Raw genomic sequence first — 22,301 nt, 5'->3', positions numbered from 1 at the left:
ACACCAATGGTTGTTCCAAAAAAATATCATTCACATAAGACTTATATATGTACGGGAGAGAATTAAAAAAAAAAAAAAAAAAAAAAAAACCTCATGAATAAAAAATTGCATTATGTCATATGGGAAAATTTTTCATAAATATTTTATGAGAAAAAGAAAGCTGTCAAGTTGTGTGGCGCTTGTGTCCAAACAAAAGAAGGGTGAAATTATTGTCCCGCCACCCATGAAATGAAAAATCCCATCTCTATTGAAATGCCTCCATGCTGATGCAAGGGCTTACACAACTTGGCATCAATTCCCGGCCTTCCCATATTTTATACAAGGGCAAGAGATCGTTACCTAGTTTTGTAGCCTTTACATAAGCTAGGGCCCAATGAGAGTACACCCAAGGACATCATCATGGATGACATTTTTTTATTTTATTGAAGAGAAGGTGAGATAATAATTTTGCATGCTCCTATGTTTAACCATGAGAACCACGCAACGATGCAATGTTCTTTTTCCCTTTATACAATATGTGTAGAAACTTTTTGCTAACTTCCTATTACTATCAACAAAGAAAGAAAAAAAGACTAGGTTTTCCACAATCAATAAAAATCTTCAAAGGCATGCTCAAGGCCCTCAGTTGTGACTTGGTATCTCAAATCTTGAAACACAAAATCTCCTCAAGACCAAAACCCCAAAATTTTGGTCTAGGATCTCGAAGGTGCAAATCTTGACAGTTCACCACTTATTTAATGGAATCCCAACGTTTACATTAGGGGCTTAAGTCTTTTAATAGATTCTTTTGTTCTTCCTGGAGTACCTGGACTTGAAATTGAGACTAGGGGCATTTTTGTAGTTTCACAAAGGACGGTTGGCCATTGGCGTGAGCCGCGTGAGTGCGTGAGTGCGTGAGTGCGTGACGCGTGAAGTAATAGGCCAAGTTGTCTCTAAAAAAACGTGTTCTACTAACAATTCTTATTCTTTCGGACCGAGTTTTCCTTTCACTTTTCATTCTGGATTATTTTCATTACAATCAATCATTTCCGATCTCTCTCGACGTTTTCTCGTGAAACTGAATCAATCGAAGGTGATAAAACATCTGTTTTTCTTCCTTTCGAGAGATTTGCTCTGCAATTCGATCTTCTTTTGATCAGTAATTTAAATGGCAACCATCGGGAACAACAATCTCAATGCGAAGCTTGTGAGTCAAAACACCTTCTTAGGGTTTCAATTTGGTTTCATCTGTTCAAATATCTGAATTTTTTTGTAATTGTTCCGGTTTCGATCGCAGGTTCTTCTCGGAGATATGGGCGCTGGGAAGTCAAGCCTCGTCTTGCGCTTCGTCAAGGGCCATTTCCTCGAATTCCAGGTGATTTTTCTTTTCGATGACTTGATGACGAGTTCTGGATGATACCTTTGTCTTTAGGGTATTTCTGTTTGTTCTGAATTTCCAGTTCTTTGGTGGCAGGAGTCGACAATCGGAGCAGCGTTCTTTTCGCAGACACTGGCGGTGAATGATACCACCGTGAAATTTGAGATTTGGGATACGGCCGGGCAGGAGAGGTACCATAGCTTGGCCCCCATGTATTACAGAGGAGCTGCAGCTGCCATAATCGTCTACGACATTACTAACACGGTCTGACTTTATTTAATCTTATTCTGCCTCTTCGTTTTGTTTTTTTTTTCTTTGCTTTGAATGGTTCTCTCTCTTTTCTGATAGATTCTGCATTTTCCATAGGTAGTAGATTCTTCTGTATTTGTACTGAGGCGGCTTCATGCTATGTTATTGATTTTGTACTTTTTCCCCCCCTTTTTGAAACTTCAGGAGTCGTTCGCAAGGGCCAAGAAGTGGGTTCAAGAACTTCAGAAACAAGGTGTGAATGACTTCTTCATTGAATTATTGGCCGTGGAAAATTAATTAATTACAGAGCTTATGGCATAATTCTCATTTGCTTCTGATACTATTTTCCTAATTTACGGTGATTAGTGTTTTTTCTTACTGCTCCTCATGTGTGATCAAGAACTATGAGTTTCAGAGGGTCATTCATTTAGTTCATGTTATACTAATGATTTTTTGTTTCACTCTAGGCAACCCTAGCATGGTTATGGCACTTGCGGGTAATAAGGCTGACCTCGAAGATAAAAGGAAGGTGACAGCTGAGGTAACTTATTTCCTAATTTTGACTTCTCCAGTTTCTGGATGTGCTTATGATTGTGTTATGGATATAAAGTATAGGGGTTTTGTCAATTCTCTTTCGGTTAGTTACTATTTGATGTTTGACAACAGAGTATTCTATCCTAGAAAAGATTTGTTGCTACCCTTGTTAGAAACCATGTTACTTGGATGGTTCACAGTTTCCCTATTGTGTTGGGATTTCTATTTTCAATGCAAATAGTGTCAGAATGCAGATATGAAAGCTTTTAATTGTTTATGGAGGGATAGATGTATACATACTATGAGGATCCAAAAAGCAGTTCTATGCCAAGTCCTTTGGGGAAACCAAGTTTCAAGAGGGGCTAAAAATAAAAAATTGAAATGTGTTAGGATTGAAGCCATCTTGGAATATGTTTTGGAAAGGCACACTAAAAAATGGTGTGTAAATGCTTGCACACAGGTGTCTCCTCCCCAACAGCAGGGTTAGGCTTCCTAGAGTTGTCATACTACATTGGACAATAGCGGTACCTCTAGAAGTTGGGATAGATACGTTGTTTCTTTGAGATCAAGGCCTATTTGCTCAGAGTCACTAAATTCCAAAATGAATAAGGAGTTTGTAAAATGCAAAAGCGATCTTCATGAGAGTGAAGTTTTATTCCAGCAACCTTCAAATGCCTCAATAGCTTCATTTATAGACTCACTTCTTGTTGCTTACATTTCCCAATTCTTTTTATTAGGAGAGGTATACATGTGAAGATTTGCGAGTGTTGGGAGACTTAGGTTTTTGCTTATTAGATGATAGGGAGAACTACCCCATTTCCTATGTAGTGACCATTGGACTTAGTTTTTTCCAAGTTGGAAATTGTGACTTTGTCACGTGGAACAGAGTTGGTCCTACAGTTTGCTGTAAACTACCAGAATTATCAAGTATAAGAATATAAATTATGAGATTCTGACTGTAATTTGAGTTTAATTATGTTCCTTATGGACTGTTTATTCATAGTATTAAGTTGACTGGAATGTTGTATTCTTTTTTATGCAAATTGTTCCTACATAGTATTAAGTGACTGGAGTGTTGTATGCTTATTTCTGCAAATTGTTCTTACATTACGCATTGTATGCTTGTAGTTAACACTGAAATACCAAATAGTATATAGTATCTTCTTTTCTTCTTAGAGGCTTTAAAATTCTTTCATCCAAGCCTCTGCATGATAGATATGTAGCATTTTAGCGTTAGAGGAAACAAGTAAAAGGGACTGTTTGAACCTGATATCTAATCTGCCTTTATCATTAATGCATATACTTGTTTGAAATGTTTTTTTGCTGCCACGTATACACACGCTCAGTTTCTTATGAATGTTCGATTGAATTCTCTGTGGTGTATCATTCTTGTCCATATTAGTGATTTCTCCTAACCTGTGTTATTGCTTCTTAATATTTGCTGTTACAGGAGGCTCGAGTATATTCTGAGGAAAATGGTCTTTTCTTCATGGAGACATCAGCTAAAACTGCCATCAATGTCAATGACATATTCTATGAGATAGGTTTGTTTTGTTTTCTCCTTGTTCTGGATTAATGTGATACTATACATTTGACCCTCCCCAGACCCTGCTTAATGCGGGAGCCTTGTACACTGGGTACGACCTTTTTATAAAATTTATTTTGTACTTTTACTTTATCAATTTAAACTTGGTTTTGTGTAATTGTATGTGTTTCCCCTAAAACTATTTGGATCCCTCTAATTGCTATGTGTAGCTGGTTTTGATGTTATAGTCAGCTTTTTTTGATGATCTCTACAATTTATCCAAGGGTCAGTTAGAGGGCTTCAACCAATTTGAATGAAATGGCATGATACATGCAATTCAGAGGACTATGTAATATTAGGAGGGGCAGGGAAGGATGTAGTGTTGGACAGTAATGATACTGACAACTTATGTGGTGTGCATTTGTTCCAGGATAGTCTTGGGTCATCCATATAGTTATTCTGATATAATGAAACACCATAGACCAAAATTTGTGTTGTTAATGTTGGATTCTTTTGTTGTGTGCCTTTCATCACCCCACATGTATCTAATAGCACTGACTGAGTTGGTAAAGTCTCATTTCTGGGTACATAACAAATCTTTATCCAACCTGGCTTATTTGAATTACTAATCATCTGTGATATTCTGTGGTTGATTCAATCAGATTTAATGTTGCCTAAGTTTGAGGTTTATGTTTGTGCTGCTTCTGATTGCATTTTGGATGATGATAGTTCCTCTCTCTCTCTCTCTCTCTCTCTCTCGTTTGTTTGTATTCTTCGATTTGTAACTCTCTAGGTCTCATATGATTGACTATGACATCGGTTTTTATTTTGATGTGAGCAGCTAAGAAATTGCCTCAAGCTCAGCCAGCCCAGAATCCAGCAGGGATGGTTCTTGTGGACAGACCAGCAGAAAGATCACGTTCCGCAGCATGCTGTTCCTAAGTATTTTCTTAATTCTCTTCTCTCTTATTCATATATATTTTTTCCCTCTTCTGCAGCACTGTTCCTAAATATTTTCTAACTCTCTTCTCTCTCTTATCAAAAAACATTTCCCTCCTAGTTCCATATTTTTGTTTTATTACCATGTTCTGATTAAATTTCTCCTTACTATGTTACTGAATTAAGACTTGTAATGGTGCATATATGAATTTTCATCCGTGCAGGCAGTTGCAACGTGCAATTAACTTCTCTGTTTTCAATGGTGAAGTATGGTGGCAAGTGCCATTTTGTGAGCACTTTATGGTTTACTCAATGATATTGATCATCTGGTTGACGTTCCGGCCAGGGCCATAGTAAATGCCTCCAATTAGATCAAGTCCTGTCATGTCAAGCATTATTGTGGGCTGTACATACTATTTATAAATTTTGAGTGATGTTCTATTGACTGATGAGTTCAGATACTCAATTTCTGTTTTTTTACTATGTAGTGTTGAGAGCTGTATGAGGCTGTATATAGCTGTCTGGTTCTGGTATGAACCAAGGCATTCTGGGTAAATGAATGTTGTATTTGGTTCCCCGTTATATTTGGGAAAAAATTATTAGGTGTAATGGTGGCATTTAGATGTGCAACAAAGGATAGGTTTCCATTATAGTGTGACTGCAGGAGAAATTGAATAATCCATTACTACAATTTACATGGAGTACATCTTACGGGCCAGTTGTGTATTCAGTACTTCTGAGGCATTGGCACTGTTATAATTTCAGTTATAAGGGGAATCAGGAAGGAAAAATGGAGACAAATGGAAGATTTATAAATAAATAGATTTGGTACTTTGGTCCATAAAGAACTAAGATGTTTGGAGTTGAAATTTGATAGTAATAAGTATTAATTATTTGGAGATAGAACCATAGGTACTTATTTGTCTACTGCTACTGTGTAGATCTGCTCGGTGTAGTGTTATTGGTTCCAATAAGCACCATCGAAATTTCACTTATGTAATTGAAGGTTAAGTGGATCAGATTTTCAATCCTTTTTTTTTGGGGGAGGGGTGGTGTGCATGGGTTTGGCTGTGGAAGGGAGGGTTTGGGATAAGAACCCATAATAAGTTGCTACTTGCCTTGAGGGATGTAGTGTGGGATGTCTTCTTGTGTCTCTGTTTGGTTAATTAAGTGTGCTTGTTCTGATATAACTATGCTGAAATCTATGTTGATGTGTTTATTCATCATGCTTCCTAGTTCCTACTGCCCCCTCTCAATTTTTGATAAACTCAATTGTCTGACACTTCAGTTTAACAGGTTCGTTTTAACAGCGACTCCAAGAACTGTTTGAGGAGTGTGTGAAGAGGAAAGCGTATCATTCCATGGGGAGACAATGCAAAGATATCATGCAAATATTTGAAGGATTGACCCCATTGAGCTGATCAGAGGAAGACCTTGTTCTTTCTTCTTGACAATGTGCTTTTTATTTTCTGAACCCTGTAAATGAATGTATGTGTGTGTCCACTGAATTTCGTACATACAGAAAAGGGTAGTGGTTGGAGGGGGGGGGGGAATCATTCTGTAATCCATGTACTTTTTTTTTCTTCTTTCTTTTAAGTGTGATATTTGGCATCTCTTTTTCTCCTTGGAAGAGAATGAAGGGGAATAATGCACTAGGTGGGTATGATGTCTGAAGAATTCCTGGTCAGAGGTGTGTGATTTTAGCAAAGATTTGTCATTTCTGTGGCTTGAATAAGGTTACCCCGTTGGATATGAAATAAAATGATTAGATGGGACTTTTAACTAACAAAATAATTTATTATTTATTACCAAATTTTGATGCTTTTCTAATCCAGTTTGGAACAATCACTGATGAAAAAAGTAATTTCAAAGCAAACTCCTTAAGGCTGTGTCTGATTGCAATTAAAGGTACAGGAGTGAAATCAGTTTAAAAATAAAAATGAAAACTTTTGTAATCATAAATTGTATAATTATCTTAAACTCTTACTAAATATGATAATCAAACTTTGTTTCCTTTCCTTAATTCATGGAATATGATTACAGAATATAGTAAAATTTAATTACTAGAATGTGAATTTTCTGGACTTGGTTATAGAATAAGTTATGATTACAAAAGGTTTCCTATTAATTTTAATTTTATTTCACTTTTAAAATTTTTTTTTTTTTTTTCTTGCAATCAGACAGCTTAAGAAATAATCGCAAATGGTTAATGGTAACTTCAAAGCAACCACTTTAAGCAATGAAATCAAATGGCTAAATGGTTTTGTTAACTTCAAAACAACCACTTTAAGCAATGAAATCAAATGGCTATCTTATGAAAATTAGAGGGATTAAATGGTCATTGGTTGTAATTCTGTTACTATGGTCAAGCGACTCAAGCCACACAACTTGTGGTGTCACAAGAGATCCTGGCGTGTGCTTAATGTATTACTCTTTCGTTACCCTTGCTTATATATCTTGGGACAATGCCTAAGTAAAGCTTTCTTAGGATTTAAAATTGTGTGAAAGGACAACTATTACACTCTTACATTTTGGACAAACAGACTTGTGCAAAATTGTTGAAAAGTCAACTTTGGATCGCTGAGAAAATATAAATGTTTAGTTAATTTAATTTTCCTGACTATGGTCAAAGTGGGTGTCCAAATAGAATTGTTGGAGGAATTTGATGCCCATGCATCTTAACTTGTCTTTGATTTGGGTTAGTCTTGCCTAACAGGATGGATTCAAGGCTATCAAGCATGTCTCTTAAGGCTCCATTTGGTTGCAAGGGGAAATAAAAGAGAACAAAAATAAAATCAATAATCAAATCAATACTGAAATGAGAGTTTTTATAATCAATTACCTCACTTGATGGTGTAACTACCTCCAAAATATGTCCAATTTGGTTATTATAAATTTCTGGGGAAGTGTTTCTTGTGGGGGAGAGTGGCCCTTGTGCGTTTACGAAAGCATCACCATGGACAGCATTTCCACCTTTCATGAAGGCGGGGTGCAATGATCACCCTGTATCTGGTGCAAGGTGCATGCACCACACTTCCCCCATAGAGTTCTTCCCTAGATTTCACTTTATTTTTTGCATAAAAAAAAATTTACTTTACTTTGCAATAAAATTTCTTTGTTTTGAAAAGTGAAATAAATTTTACATTGAAAATTTTATTTACCAAAATGGAAAGGAGTTTAAATAGGTTACACAATACAATCATGGTTGCAAATCTTTTCTTTGTTTTTAACAAGTAATTTTATTTCCCTTCCACTTCCCTATACTACAAGGAATTGGAGGAATTGGAGGGGAAAACGATTCTTACTTGCAACCAAATAGAGCCTAGAAATGTGGCCCTCTTAGAGCACTCCAGCCTACAAAGGGGGAAGTTTCTTACCTAATCAATTGCTTCCCACCTAGCTTGGCGATCAATCAATTTCAAAAGTTCCTTCCAAGGGGCCGGGTAGCGAATGCGCTCAGCCTCTCACGGTGGTCCTCATGTTAAAGGGTTGGATTGGAACATTTATGTGTAAGATAATGAGACATTTTCTCTCCACAAAAATGAGTTGGGTAACTAGGGATGCAAGTAAGTGTTGGGGATGTACGTGGATCGTCCTACCCATAGGGTTGGCCATTTAAAAGTTTAATTAATAACAAGTCATGGTTACCTTTAGGTTTATAAATGCAAACTCTTCACGCGATCTTATCCTTTTCACAAGGTGTTCTTTCCTCTACAATAGTAATCCGTTCCCGTCAACGTCGATCACCACCAATGTCACTTGGCACTAGGATTTTCTCACACTCACTCTTAGGAGAAGGGGCGAGCTTATTGGCTGACAATCTTTAAGGAAAGAGAAGACAACAATGAAAATCCATTGGAATGGTCTCTTGCCATTCTTTTTCCCTCAAGACAATCTTAAGAGATAAGAAGTGATATAGCTTTCCATATTGGAGCCAATCACCAATCAAATACTAAAATTATGCCTAATCTCATTAAGACATGATTTTAGAATTGTTTGAATTCTAAAATCGAAACAAATAACCAAGAATCTTCCCTCTCATCATCACCCTAATCTTGACATGAGATCGTATCTCACACCACGATTCCAATCCAAAAGATAGATGATGGCCAGTTCAATACACGCGCTACTATAGTGAACGAATAAGGAAATAATGACTCTAAGTAAGAGGATTTGCAGAATACAAGAACAAAATCTCTAGAAGGTAGATCTGCAACTGAAAAAACACAAAACAATATCTCACAAACACAGTTACAGGTTTCAGAATCGGTGGTTGTATCAGTCACCGTTGATATTGATATCAATACAATACGAATAGGGCCGTACTAGGCAAAAATACAAAAAAAAAAGTCACTTTTTGGGTGATACTTCTGAGGTTAAGTAAGCATCCCCCCTTTAAAATGGATCCAATTTTTGTTCTGTACCCCTAGCTAAGGTTCTGACAAGTCTACACACACTCCTTCAAAATTCCACATACACTTTTTACTTTTCAATCTTAAAGCCATTTGAGTATTTTCAAAAAATCAGGAGGTGACGTGTAATTTATCCTTCCTTTAAATCTTCAAGACTTCCATGACTTTTTTTCACCTTGAAGCTTGCTCACTTAGTGGTAATTCTTCTTTGATGCTTCTTTATACTTAAGGGATTGTTTATACCTTTTACATGCATACATAATATTAGCAATTCAAAAAATCATCATCCAAAAAATGGTTTTTGTATCACCAAAACATAAGGCATGGATCCTATAATCCAATTCTACCAAAAAAAAAAAAAAAACCCTATAATCCAATAAGAGAGAGAGGATGGGTTGGAGGAGGTAGAAGAGTTGGGTTGATGCAGGCTCAGATTAGCTGCTCCAACCGATTGTAAGGTTGCAGGAGATCTTTCCATTTTTATATATTGACCATAGAGATTCTACAATATTGGGAGATCTATGGACATCATCAGCCTTCCTATTCCGAAATTTGGAAGCCCATCAATGTTTTGCAACTTTCCTATGTTGACCATAGAGATTCTACATTGTTGTCTTAGCTTGTTAAATCAACAAAAAAATTTTTGGCTCTATCACAACTTTGCACTCTCATTTAACCTAGTTTTGATGCCAAATAATACAATCTCGTAAACTTGAAAAGTTATATTGCGTCCTTAAAGAGTTATAATTTTCCCGTCTCATGTAAAACCCTTTAAAACTACCGAGAGTTTCACTATAACATTTAGGAGTTTTAGTTTTCCCCTTCGTTTTCTTTGTTCTTGACTTTGTGGTTATACACCTAGTTGAGTGTATATTTTACTCTCTCAATCTGAGCTTCCAATGAAGTTTCATCACAGATGGAGTTGTAGGAGAAGAGTGGGAGAGAGCCGAGGGTAGAGAGGGTAAGGGAGAAGAAGAGCCGCATGATAGAGGGAGGGGGAGTGAAAGTAAGCTCGAATATTAAAATTTCTTTTTCTTCCTCCCCCCAAAACACCCAGGAAAAAAAAAAATCGATGCGTTTTTTTCCATGTAGAAGAATGATGTGGTAATTCTTGCAAGTCAAATATTTAATGAATGATTTGAATTAATCATATGACAAATTTGAATCCCAAATTTAATGGTATAGTATATAAAGTCTTATATATCTTACCAAAAAAAAAGTGTATACAGATACAGTCTATGTTGGCAATTTTCCGATTTGTCACAAATCCGGAATAAAAGGGCGGGGAGCGGGAGATGGCGTAATTACTGTGGAGCGTAAGTTAGCATTCCGTGCGCACGCTTAGCAGACATTCAATTCACCCGTTGGGATTAAAGAACAACGAGATGATTAAGAAGATACGCATTCACCTGCTGACAAACTTTCATCCGTCAAAGTAGAATCTACATTAAGAATGTAACACTGTTTTGGCTCAAAATTCTTTCAGATTCTAATCTGACATTCAACATATTCGTTCACAGGATCTTCTAGGTAAGCCTGTACGCAGCGAATTAATCCCATGCTCGACCTCAGTCCTCAAGTAACACAAGATTTGAAATGGGAAGCCACTGTCAACGGTCAAATTTGAATTTGTATTGAAAACCCAAGAGAGAAGAAAAGAGATCATTTTCCCGACCGAACGCCCTCGTTCTCGCTGTGCTTCGCTTCCGACCAAACCCTGCGAGAAGCCGAGAATCTTCTTCTGCTTCGATCTTTTTCTCTTCTTTATTTGTTTCTTTCCTTCCCTCTCAAGTCTTCATATCTAGGGTTTCCTGTTCTCTCTCTCTTTTTCTCTGCTAGAAGCCCTAGAGTTTGAATTTCAAATAACCGACGGCTTTTAAGGACTTCGAAGTTCGATCTGTTGAAGAGACCGGAGAAACGTTACAGTGTTTTAGGGGTTTTTTAAGATCGGAAAATGGATGTTCCTCAAGAAGTTGATGTTTTCATCAAAGAATCAATAGACTACTCGCTTGGTCTTCCTGTGTCAGAGAAGACTTTGGAACTGAAGCTTCAAGCGTCCGAAAATGCAATGAAACGACTCCAGGATCAGTACTTTTATCTGCATAGCCAATTAAAGTTGAAAGACGAAATACTTGAGAGTGCTAGGGTTTGTATTCCTCTGTAATTTTTTTTTTTTTTTTTCCTTTGTCAGGGTTTTGTATAATTATGATCTTCGATGGTTTATGTTTTAGGCTGAAGCAAGTATGAATGCCCAAGCTTTGAAGAAGTTTGTTGAGGAGAATCAGAAGTTGGCAGTGGAGTGTGCTAACCTCATGAGTCAGTGTTCGAGATGGGAGAAAGAGTGCTCGTTGTATGATCGTGACAGAGAGGCTTTGATGGAATTTGGGAACGAAGCGGATGAACGGGCAAAGGAGGCTGAGATTCGTGTCATTGAATTGGAGGAGGAACTGAGAAACCTTGCAGAGGAAATGGATTTTTATAAACATGAGTGTAAAATGCGAAGGGTATTTTCTCAGTTTCATTTTTAGTTTTGTTTCTGCCCCTCTGGACAATCTTATCTTGACAATTCATGGTGCATGTGTATTTTGATGACAGGATAGTGAAACAATGCTAACTGAAGAGTTGGAACTTCTGAGGGAGAGGGTAAATGAACTTGAGCTTGCTAGGTATAAAGGGGTTTCCAGCCAACATGGGATTGTCCTTCTTGTAATTCTTGATTTCTCATTCTTTATTCTCTCTGCGTGATTATCCTTGTGTCTTTTGTTTCTGTGATTCAGAACAATCAGTTTTCAAATATGTAACAATAGTTTTTCTTCTTGTAGCCAATGTTCTTCATCAAAGACAGAGAGTCAAATGGCAAGGTCACATATATCAGCTTCAATGCCTGTGAGATCCAAAGTCCTTATTATTTTAGAGTATTTATAGGAAAAGGTGCTTTGAATCTTATGAATGAATTATGATTGAAAATCTAATATTTGTGTGAGATGCCATTTTGATTAAACCACCAGGTTCGGTGCTTTATCTTCCTAGTGGTGGATTATTAAAGTGAATAGGTTAACTGAATGCTACATGTGCCTTCAAGTTGTGAAAGAATTTATATGTTTTGGCATTTCTATATTTATCTATAACTACATTATCCTTACAGATTTTCATCAGGTCTTGGATTTACTCTTCTGACTCACTCTCTTTTTTTAGAAATTGCTGCAAAGTGTAAATTTTGGAGTATTGAGACCTGGAATATCAGAATGCAGTTTTGAGGACCCATCTGCTAATTTTCATCACCTGTAGAAATTAATGATTTGTTGTAGCGGTGTTATTTGTTTATGGTTCTCAATTTATGATAAAACCTTCCTGAATCCATTTGGTCCAACTTAGCAGAACTTACAAATTTAGGGTTTGAACCAATAGTTCTTTCACGCACTCTCATAAACAAGTTGGAATTTGCTCCAGCTTACCTACTTTGAACAATTTCGGAACTTTTGGTCGGATAACCCAGTTGTGAATCCCCTTGCAATGTTGGTAGTGATTTTCCTTTTTGGGTTCCATTTTATTTCATAAGGTACATTGTATTAGTAGAGGGTGGGCCTTGGTGCAACATTAAGGTTGCTCCATTCTGACCAAGTGGTCATGGGTTTGAGTTTAGATACATTATGACCCATCCTGGACCCCACAGTGCCAGGACCCACATTCACTGGGTCCGCCCTTTTTTAAGATACACTGTATTAGTAAGTCGATGATTTACAATGGTTATGTTTGCTTCATCAAACTAATCAGGCATATTTCCTATACTTGTTAAAATTAGCCCATAACCTATCAGAGTAGTTTGCCAACAGCAGATGAGATGGATATTTAGCAGTACATCTTATGCATGGTAATGTAACATCTTCAAAATAAGAGAGAAGATGTAGGATTTCTTCAATAACCATCCTAAATGCCAAAAAGATCAGATACCCCAGCTTCCAGATCCCGAAATATTTCCAAAACATCCATCTCAGCTATTGGCATTAGCATTCTGAGCCCCATTTTCTTTGCCGCCAAAAGACTGTGAAGCACCACTTCTTTGTTTCCACCTCTCTACTTGAACTTTCATAAATGAAGTTTCTGTCTGCTGCAATGAAATAGCCTGAGTTGGTGAAGGACAACGTGGATGTTGCCATGATTTTTCAAACACCCCAGCAACATTTGCTTTGAGAAATGTTAGTCGCTGCAATGTTCTTGATAAATTAGAATTATTGTCTGGTTGTGATGACTGCCATTGTATCCATTCTACCTTTATTATTAAATTCCTTTGGTATTATATTCTGTAGAGCTATAATGTCTGGTCAACCTTTTCAAATATCAACTGATTATGAGACACCAATTGAATTATAAAAGACTATAGAAAGTTGCTCTAGAAATTGTTGCTTAGACTTCTTGTGGCATCCTGTTGAGTACTATTTCTGCTTTGGAATCATTGCCAAAATACAAAGTTCAAAGAAACCAACCTAGTCCAACCAAATTGGTTGATCAAAATTACTGTACATCAAAACATGTCTTCCAATAAAGAAAAATCACAACCAGAATTGTTCTCCCTGTATATCTTGAACAGTTTGGATTTTCTTATTTTTTTATATAATTTATAATTGTTTGCACTGCCATAAGAAATTTTGATATGGAAATGAGAGTTTCAAGGATCATACCCACAATCCTTTGAAATCAAGGTTGCTTGAAAAGTAGGTTTCTGCAGCACTCAAAAACTGATCCATAAGACTTTACCATGAAGAATGGATATTGCGAAGTTTGACCTTCTGAACTACAGGTGATAGCCTGGCAGGGATAGATCCACAATAGATTGGACAGTTTCTGTTGCTAAATGTTGGTTTAGCAGAGGAAATTCCAACTTCTAGAGTTTGGGCACCCAAGTCGTCCTTGGGATTTTCTTCTTGATGTGGTTCCTGACAGTGGATCTATAACTATTTATGTTGAAACCCAAGTATCTTTACAAGAAAACACAGATAGTGCATCATTCATCATCAAATTGCAATATGGCTGGCTATGTACATGATTTTATGAATCTGTCTCCGTAATAGGGTGCAAAGTTTTGTTAAATAATGAATCAATGCAGTAAGAGGCTAAGATCACATTGTCCTTGTTTCATCATGAGTGAACTTCACCTATCAAATAATATGTCAAAGTCATTCAATTTTCGGAGGAATCTCTTTGTTTGTTTGTTTGTTACTTTTGGCCTATTTGATTTTGTTTATTTACCTTCTTCTTCCTAATTTACCATATGCTAATTACTTTTTTTTTAGAAAAAAAATGATACCCTTAATATCAAACTTTATGAAGGCTGACAAATGTATACCATGGTTATTTTGAAGGCTGATAATGGAGTCAATACAATCTCGGAAAGGCATTTGCTTGATTCTTTGGTGGCCTCGTTGATTGACAATGATAATACTGTAGCAAATGCACATACTTTTCTAGAGGCAAATAGTGAAGTTGAATCCTGCCAGACATTGCTAAAGATTTGGGAATGGTGAGGGCCTTTTTCCTTGTTCAATAGCCACTGAGCACAAGACTGCACCCACTATTACAAACTATATGTAGATCTAGTTTGTCAATGATTCTATTTTGCAGGTATATGAATGTACACGTAGTCAAGGATTAGAATTTTGGTATTGGTTATATGATCTGTAACTAACAAAAATTAGAAATAAGGAGAACACTATAAACAGATTATATGATTGTCATTGATTAAATAGACCAGATATATAATGTTTCATTATATAATATTAATGGATATTGATATATTATTAGGTCATGTACAATATTGTTGCATGCTTCATATTGTAGATCCAGAAGTGTCATGCTTCTGATTTCTTGTGATGTGTTCTTTCAGAAAGAGCTGACTCGTTCACCTTCAAATAGATAAAAGTATTCTGTTTAGTGATAAGCTCCTAATTTATTAACCAACCCCAACCCCCCAAAAAAAAAAAGACTAATTCATCTTCTTAGCTTTGAGCCTTTTGGCCAGATTGTTTTACAACTGAAATCGTCATTTTCATATCAACTTATAGCATTCAGTTAACTTTTACCTTTATTTAATCTTGGGATTTTGGTTGTGTTTGTTTGCAGTCTGAGACCATCAACCAAGAATGTTGTATCATTGGCTGCTGAGGTCAGTGCACTGAAGACAGACAAGGAACATCTAAGAATCAACCTACACAGAGCTGAAGAAGAGGTGAGAAGAATTTTTTCCATGGATTGTTGGTTTCATGTCTACGCTAGGCTAATCTGTGTTAACTTCTAGGTGAGAGTTTTGTTTGAAGAAAATAACATCTTGGATGAGGAGAACAAGAAATTATTGAGGCAGTGTAACAGAGAAAGGAACCGTCATGGATCTGGTGGCAAACATACAAACAGTGCTTCTGCCAAGGTTAGAATCTTCCTGCATCCTCCATACAACCAAAAGTTTTTCTGTTTTGATGCTATGAATTGTAATTTATCTTTTGCTGTTTTCTTCTACAGGGAAACAAGCGAAAATCTAGTCCCAGGATGACTAGTTCCTTTGAGGGGATGCTGGATTTTAGCGGTCCTGATTCCCCAAGACCTCCTTTCTCACCTTTGCATAATAATTCTCCTGATTCAAGAATGCATAAGAAATAAACCCCCCTTTTTAGGAGGTAAAAAAAGAAGCACATTTGAACTCTCCTCCCTTTTCTCTTGTTTTGGTTGTTTTATTCAGATTGAAAGTGTTACTTTTGGTAACCAATTGATGAGAAATTTTGATGTGTATTCTTTTGAACAATTATCTCCTCCTTTGTACAGAAGAAAACGTCTATCAAAAATGTGTCGGAGACCAATGATTTCTTGCTGTTATTTATATGTTTTCTAGCATATTCAAGTTGTAAGTCCTACCCTAAAAGTCCTACCCTAAGTATTAGGGGTGGAAATGGGTCATGAGGGTCATGTGTCATTCCAGACATCTCTAATCACGGAATAATTCCAAGGGCAAATGTTAGTGTGACGACCTTTGTAGTGCGAGTCATGTTATTACATACAATGCCCATTGGTATGCCTCCTAAGAGTCTTAGAGCCCTGAGGGCAGTTTTTTGTACTTTCACATATCCTGTACAAGAGGTATAGAAAAGTGCTTTCCACAGTCATTGTTTCAACAATAGGCATATGAATGTAAGCAGTGTCGCTGCAGATCAGAAAAGCTCTGATAATTATCTTGAATTTGATATCCTTTAGTGATTCAGTGAAATGCATTTGTATTCAAGGGAAGATATAGTTTTTTTTTTTTTGGATATTTAAGACATAAGTAGTGGTTCTCGAGGGAACAAGAGTGTGAGTTTTTTTTTTTTTTTTTGGGGGTTGGGGGGGAGGGATATGTTTGTATTATAGTTATATGTTGTTATTGGGAACAATTCTGAATCTTCTTCATCATCTATATGGTTGATGATTTATGCTGGAGTTGGAAATAACTTCCCTCAAGGATATTAAATTGACTCACTCTTATTTGCAGTTGTTGTTTGATCAATCTTTGGGTTTATTTTTACCCTCACTCTTTGTATTGGTAAAAACAAAACAGCAATCAAGAACTCCAAATTGAAACTTGGAGTGCAAACATGGCCTCCAGGAGTTATCGGTGCGACAAGGTTTCACTGTCAAATTTAATAGATTCCAACTGCAAATTGAAACTTGGAGGAGATTTTGTTAATTTTCTTCCAACATGGTTGATTGAAACCAGTGAAGAGGAATTGTAGGTTGCTTTTTAGCACCTCAGGGAACACAATTGGTGTCAAGATACATAACATCTATGAATTAATGCAAGAGATTGTATGGTAAGCAAAGATGTGATCTAGATTTTTTTTTTGGTAAAAGATGTGATCCAGATTAGCCATGTTAAATTTCAGTGTCTAGCTCAATCATATCCTCCGGTGAATTGGCATGAATCTTTGTGTATCTCCATGGACTCCTATTGGCACTCCAGCCATTACTCGATATCTCCTAATTTTTAGAACGCTTTGTGTTGCCACTTAGCAAACTCTATTGGATCTAAAACATGATATGTGAGCAGAAGACCTTGGATCTACTTGTCTATAAAAATTTCAGCATCATCTGACCTACCACGAAGCAAATATAAGCATACAGACAAATAACTTGTTTCTATTCTGCTAATACAAGATGTACTCATCACCCTTAAAAATTAAAAAAAACCTACGTACATATGTAATTGAATGTTATATTATTTCATTTACATGATGTGTATTGCTCCAGACCACGGAATCCCGTTGCTTGTCGGCGGAGCAAAAACATTTTGCTTTTATTTTATATGTTTCAACTTTATCAGTAACAAGATCTGTTCTAAAGGGTCATACCTTGGTATAGGGAGGGGACCAAGGTATGAATAAGACAATTTTATTCTGGGGTAGTATCAAATAACATAAGTGATCACAAGGTAATTAATCCCCTTATGATACACTCAAGTCTCCTGTAAAGGGTAAAGACTTCATTTTATTCTGTAGAATAATAGACCACATGGTTTAGTGATGATGGTACAGAACCATTATTATTAACTACAGAAGCAGAAGCTTCTGAAGTCATCTTCTTCTTCTTCTTCATTCAGTGTCGCAGAGTTTGTAACAAAGGCATCTTCCAATGATTTGTCGACAATACCCTCCTGCATATTTCTCTGTTCTGCAACAATTGGCACAATTCTCGTCATTTATGCATAGGCTCCTCTTGCAGTGTTTGCTCCAAGCTGTGCAATTCCTTCTTGCCTCTGCTACCATTGGCCCCATTTCTGTTATATCAATACACCACAACTTTAGATTCTAAATTTTAAGAGATTTTCAACTATTTGACAATAAATATAATGGGAGAAAATTCTATCCGGGAGTGTGGTGTACCCGTGAGTTTATCAAACTCCTCCACGTATGAAAAGACACCTTTGCCCCCTTGTTTTGAGAAGGAGAGATAGACATATGGGAGTACTGGCGTAGGCCACACTCCCGGACAGAAAACTAATTCTGAAATATAATATAGGATTTATCTTAGAAAGTGAAAAAACCCTTTTGTGTGTGTGGGCTTGTTTTGGATTAGAATGAATAAAGCTTTTGGCCCAGCCCATCATCAGCTAGAATTAATAGGATAAAATGGGCCCTTTTGAGCAGGCCAGTGATGGGCTTCCAAGTGAAGCCAAGCCCAGGGTGGCAGCAACCCATGGGGTTATTCTGCACAATGGCAAGAAGCTTTACTCCTAAGATTTCAAATCTAACAGTAATGTTATCAAGTCAGAAACAGAAATGCTTGTGAGTTTACACAGAGATTAAAGCTGTGAATAAGAGAACGAAGAACCTGCAGACAGAAGAAGCAACACGAGGACGACGAGGACTGTTGAAGAAATAAGATGCTTGCTGCTCTTCGCCGCCATTAATTAATGATGTATTTGATAGATAATGAATTAAAGAGAACTTGAAGATACATGAAAGGGAAACAAACTCCTAGTGTTTATATAGATAGGAGTGTTAGGTACTTAAAAAATCTAAACTATAAGGAACTCTCATTAGGTACTTAAAATCTTAAGCACAAGAAACTCTTACAATTGTAGAAATCCTAGATCTTCTTTCAAGTTTAGTTTGTTCATTATTTCTTAAACCATCCACCTCTTAGATAAATGCATTGGTTTTTTTTTAAACTTTCTATGCTTAGACAATTCAATACTGAAATGCACAATCCATCAAATATCATCACTAGTGGAATTGGTTACAGTCTTAATTATAGGGTAACATTTTTTTTTGGGGGGGGTGGTTGTAAAGTCTTAAAGGGTAATCAGTGCATGCTTTCCAAACACTTTTGAATGAAGAACATGACGAACATTAAAATTTTCATTAAAGATATATATCTAGTGGAAAATAAACATATGGGATGTACAGTTTAATGTTGCATTCCTTAGTTTACTTCTAGCCATTTAAGCTAGGGGTGTCAAAACTGGGCCCAAACCAGTTAAATCGATTGAAACCGGTCCCAATTGAAATCGATATGGCCTATTGGATCGTGTTTTAAAGTGGGTAGTGCGACCTTGAAACTGAATCGAACTGCATTTGAAACCGAAATAACCCGACATCAAATTGAGACCAGCTGAAAGTTTGGATTGAAACCGAACAAAATCGATATCAACCTATCTAAACAGCTTCATGTCAATTTTCAATTCTGACTTTCGTTCATTAAATTCCTTTGTAAAAACTTACATTTCTTATTTGTTAATAATTGTTATCCTATTGGAGAAGTAAATTTTCAATCACAATTGTATGTGATTCAAGAGTCAAAGTTACTAAGTCTCTTTTTTTTTGGTTGAATAAGTCTCTTTTACAATACCCTAATATTAAGTTCAGTTCATGATTCTCTTTGACAACTATTCCTCTAGTATTTAATATGAATTCATGGACACAAGAGTCAAAGATGGAAAATGAAGTCTCTAGGAAATTTATATCTTTACTTAAGCAAATTTCAACTCCACAAATGAATAACCAAGGCTGGATTTTTAGCTTAAATTGTATTAATGTTTGCGGTAAATCAATTTAAATTTAGGGTAAATTACACGTCACCCTCTAGTTTTCAAACGAAACTCAAACCACCCCCTGATTTTTGAAAATACTCAAATCACCTCCCTGTATTAGACCTCAATATGACAAAATAGTCCCTACCGTTTGTTTTATGTTGTTAAGTGATGATGTCAGCCAGTTAAATAAATTTAAATCCCTAAACTATCCTTGACATCCAAACATAGATTTTGACGGGTAGTATTGTAAATTTAATTCTAAAGTTTTAGTACAAGGGTAAAATAATTATTTCATACCAATAACTAACAGCATATTAACATCGTTACTGTAGAGGGGGACAGATGAGTATTTTCAAAAATCAGGGGGTAATTTGAGTTTCGTTTGAAAACGGGGGGTGACATGTAATTTACCCTTAAATTTACAATACATTAAATGCCAAAAAAGCTTACTTTTTCCCAAATTGATAAGAAAACCGTAACCAACCCAATAACACATTGATAAAGGAAATTGAATTGCAATCAAACAAAAACCGACGTTCCTTATTGGATCATATTTTGTACTCACCCATTCTCACATCGAAACCTTTAAAACTAAACCAAAACGAGCCCAAACCGACTGATTGACACCCCTAATTTAAGTCCACAGAGTCAATATTGGGCCAATTGTGTATTTCAGGCCAATGGGATTTGAATATGGACACAAGTTTTGGTGAGGGGTACACAATAACTTAATTACCTAATTTAATATTTCAATATCTTAATTTTTTTGTTTCTCTCTCTCTCTCTCTGACAAGGTGTCATGAGTGGCCAACACATAAACATATCATGTTAAGTAGATGGTCCATCACTTAATTATATTATCAGTCTAATCTTCCATATATATCCAGTTCTTAATCAAGTCACAAAATCTCTCCAATTTAATGTTCAACCATTTGGTGAAATTAAGAAAGGAGAAATTAGAGGAACTAAGAAAAGGAAAACATGTTCTAGATGTAACAAAAATCTTTAAGTGGGATGGTTTAAGAAAGAATGAACAAACTATACTAAAACTAAGATTTGGGTTTTCTACTAATGTAAGAGTTCCTTGTGATTTAGATTTTTAAGTACCTAACGTTCATAGCTATATAAACAATAGGAGTTTGCTCCCTTAATTCCATGTATCTTTAACTCTCTCTTTGATTTATTATCTATGAAATACATCAGTAATTAATGGCGAAGAGCAACAAGCATTTTATTTCTTCCACAGTTCTAGTCGTTCTTGTGTTGCTTCTTATGGTTACAGGTTCTTCTTATTCTCTTATATATTCACAGCTTTTTAATCTCTTTGTAAACACTCAACCATTTATGTTTTTGACATGCTAACATTACTGCTATATTTTAAATCTTGGCGAGATTTATAAATTGGTAATGATGAGTGGAAAAACTATAATATGGGCAATAGTATATATCTCTGAGCTGCCGAAAAAAAGGCTATACCAGTAGCTCCTCTCTCTTATCTCTTTCCTCCTGACACTTTCTTCTTCTTCCTTCTCTTAATGAAACCATCTCTTCATCACCACCACCTTAGTGGGAAATTTATCCTCTCCAAATGAGACAGTGCACCACACTTAGGAATCCAACCGTACACCTAACACTTGAGAGGATAAAAAGAAGTCATTGTCCATGTTGTTTTTAGGATAAATTATCCCCTCTAGTTGGGATAGGGTGGTCATTGCACACCCCCTTATTAGAGGCACTGAGGAACTGGGCCGGCAAGGAACTAGAGAGGATAAACATCCATGTTTTTATGGTTCGATTCTTAAGTGAGGTGCACTAGGCAATGCACCGCACTTGAGAAGATGAAAATCCCCCTTAATGATTCTCAAATTGACAAAAAATAATAGCTAAAATTTTCCTTCAATCAGATCTCTTCTTTCATGGATTTTGACGCTCTGATGGGACTCGTGGAATACTAATTACCCACCATGTGATCTCATCATTACCTCCCTTCTTAAAAAGGTGGCCGGGGGGAGGGGGGGAAGAGAATGCTACCTAGTCGTGTAGCACTATAGCCCCTGTGCCTAGATAGAGGAGTGGAATGAACGCCCACCCCCTTTGGAAAGACGGAGATCCCTCCACCTGTGATGCTTGCATGCATGCTCCCATTGGTCCCCGCACTGACGTAGGGGCCACATGACCAGGTAGGATTCTCTCGCCCAAAAAAATTAGAGAGGGGGGATTACTGTCTGATTTTGTGGCCCCTGCACCAGCATGGGTGCTATGAGAACGTAAGTAACTGATGATGGGCAGGGCCCGACTTTATTCTAGTCTAGAATAGTGCATAACATACAAGGTCTTTATTCTATTGGGAAAATCATATGTGATTATTGAAATAAATTGATAATTCTCTTAAATTTTTGACTAAATATGTCTTTTGTTGCATTGATATATAGAAATGCAGGCAATGGAGGCATTGGGAGGAAATAGGACTTGCAGATCTTTGAGCACAAAATTCCAGGGCTTGTGCCTAAATGACAGCGTTTGTGCCAATGTTTGCCGAACAGAGAAATTTACAGGCGGGAATTGCAAATTTTTTCTTTTTCGACGATGCTATTGCACCAAACCTTGCTAGTGATGAAGAAGAAGACGACGACGACGAAGAAGAACAAGAACAAGAAGACTTCTTCAGAAGTACTATGTGTAGTTAATAATAATGGTTGGTACTATACCATCACCAAACTATGTGGTTTATTCTAA

The 22,301-nt window shown here is 36.5% G+C and overlaps 2 protein-coding genes across 5 annotated transcripts; both read left to right on the top strand.

Annotated features, from left to right (window-relative positions):
- The first annotated feature begins 1,007 nt into the window (after positions 1 to 1,007).
- LOC122664209 (ras-related protein RHN1-like) lies at positions 1,008 to 11,694 on the top strand. Of its 3 annotated transcripts, XM_043859934.1 has the most exons (9): positions 1,008 to 1,186; positions 1,277 to 1,354; positions 1,454 to 1,621; positions 1,811 to 1,859; positions 2,074 to 2,147; positions 3,591 to 3,684; positions 4,507 to 4,607; positions 5,901 to 5,904; positions 11,683 to 11,694. In XM_043859934.1, the coding sequence occupies exons 1-7, from the start codon at positions 1,148 to 1,150 to the stop codon at positions 4,605 to 4,607; spliced, it is 603 nt and encodes a 200-aa protein (XP_043715869.1). In that variant the 5' UTR covers positions 1,008 to 1,147; the 3' UTR covers positions 5,901 to 5,904; positions 11,683 to 11,694. The 3 variants fall into 3 exon arrangements, with proteins under 3 accessions (XP_043715869.1, XP_043715867.1, XP_043715868.1); XM_043859932.1 differs by lacking the exon at positions 11,683 to 11,694 and having other exon boundaries at positions 5,901 to 6,212; XM_043859933.1 differs by lacking the exon at positions 11,683 to 11,694 and having other exon boundaries at positions 5,893 to 6,212.
- LOC122664208 lies at positions 10,623 to 15,835 on the top strand. Of its 2 annotated transcripts, XM_043859930.1 has the most exons (9): positions 10,623 to 11,162; positions 11,248 to 11,520; positions 11,612 to 11,682; positions 11,839 to 11,902; positions 14,377 to 14,534; positions 15,134 to 15,239; positions 15,309 to 15,434; positions 15,527 to 15,664; positions 15,774 to 15,835. In XM_043859930.1, the coding sequence occupies exons 1-8, from the start codon at positions 10,971 to 10,973 to the stop codon at positions 15,662 to 15,664; spliced, it is 1,128 nt and encodes a 375-aa protein (XP_043715865.1). In that variant the 5' UTR covers positions 10,623 to 10,970; the 3' UTR covers positions 15,774 to 15,835. The 2 variants fall into 2 exon arrangements, with proteins under 2 accessions (XP_043715865.1, XP_043715866.1); XM_043859931.1 differs by lacking the exon at positions 15,774 to 15,835 and having other exon boundaries at positions 15,527 to 15,665.
- The last annotated feature ends 6,466 nt before the right edge of the window (positions 15,836 to 22,301 follow it).

The sequence above is a fragment of the Telopea speciosissima genome, chromosome 6, assembly GCF_018873765.1.
Source record: "Telopea speciosissima isolate NSW1024214 ecotype Mountain lineage chromosome 6, Tspe_v1, whole genome shotgun sequence".
Classification (NCBI taxonomy): domain Eukaryota; kingdom Viridiplantae; phylum Streptophyta; class Magnoliopsida; order Proteales; family Proteaceae; genus Telopea; species Telopea speciosissima.
Note: the sequence above shows the minus strand (reverse complement) of the source record. Positions and strands in the feature narration are given on the sequence as shown.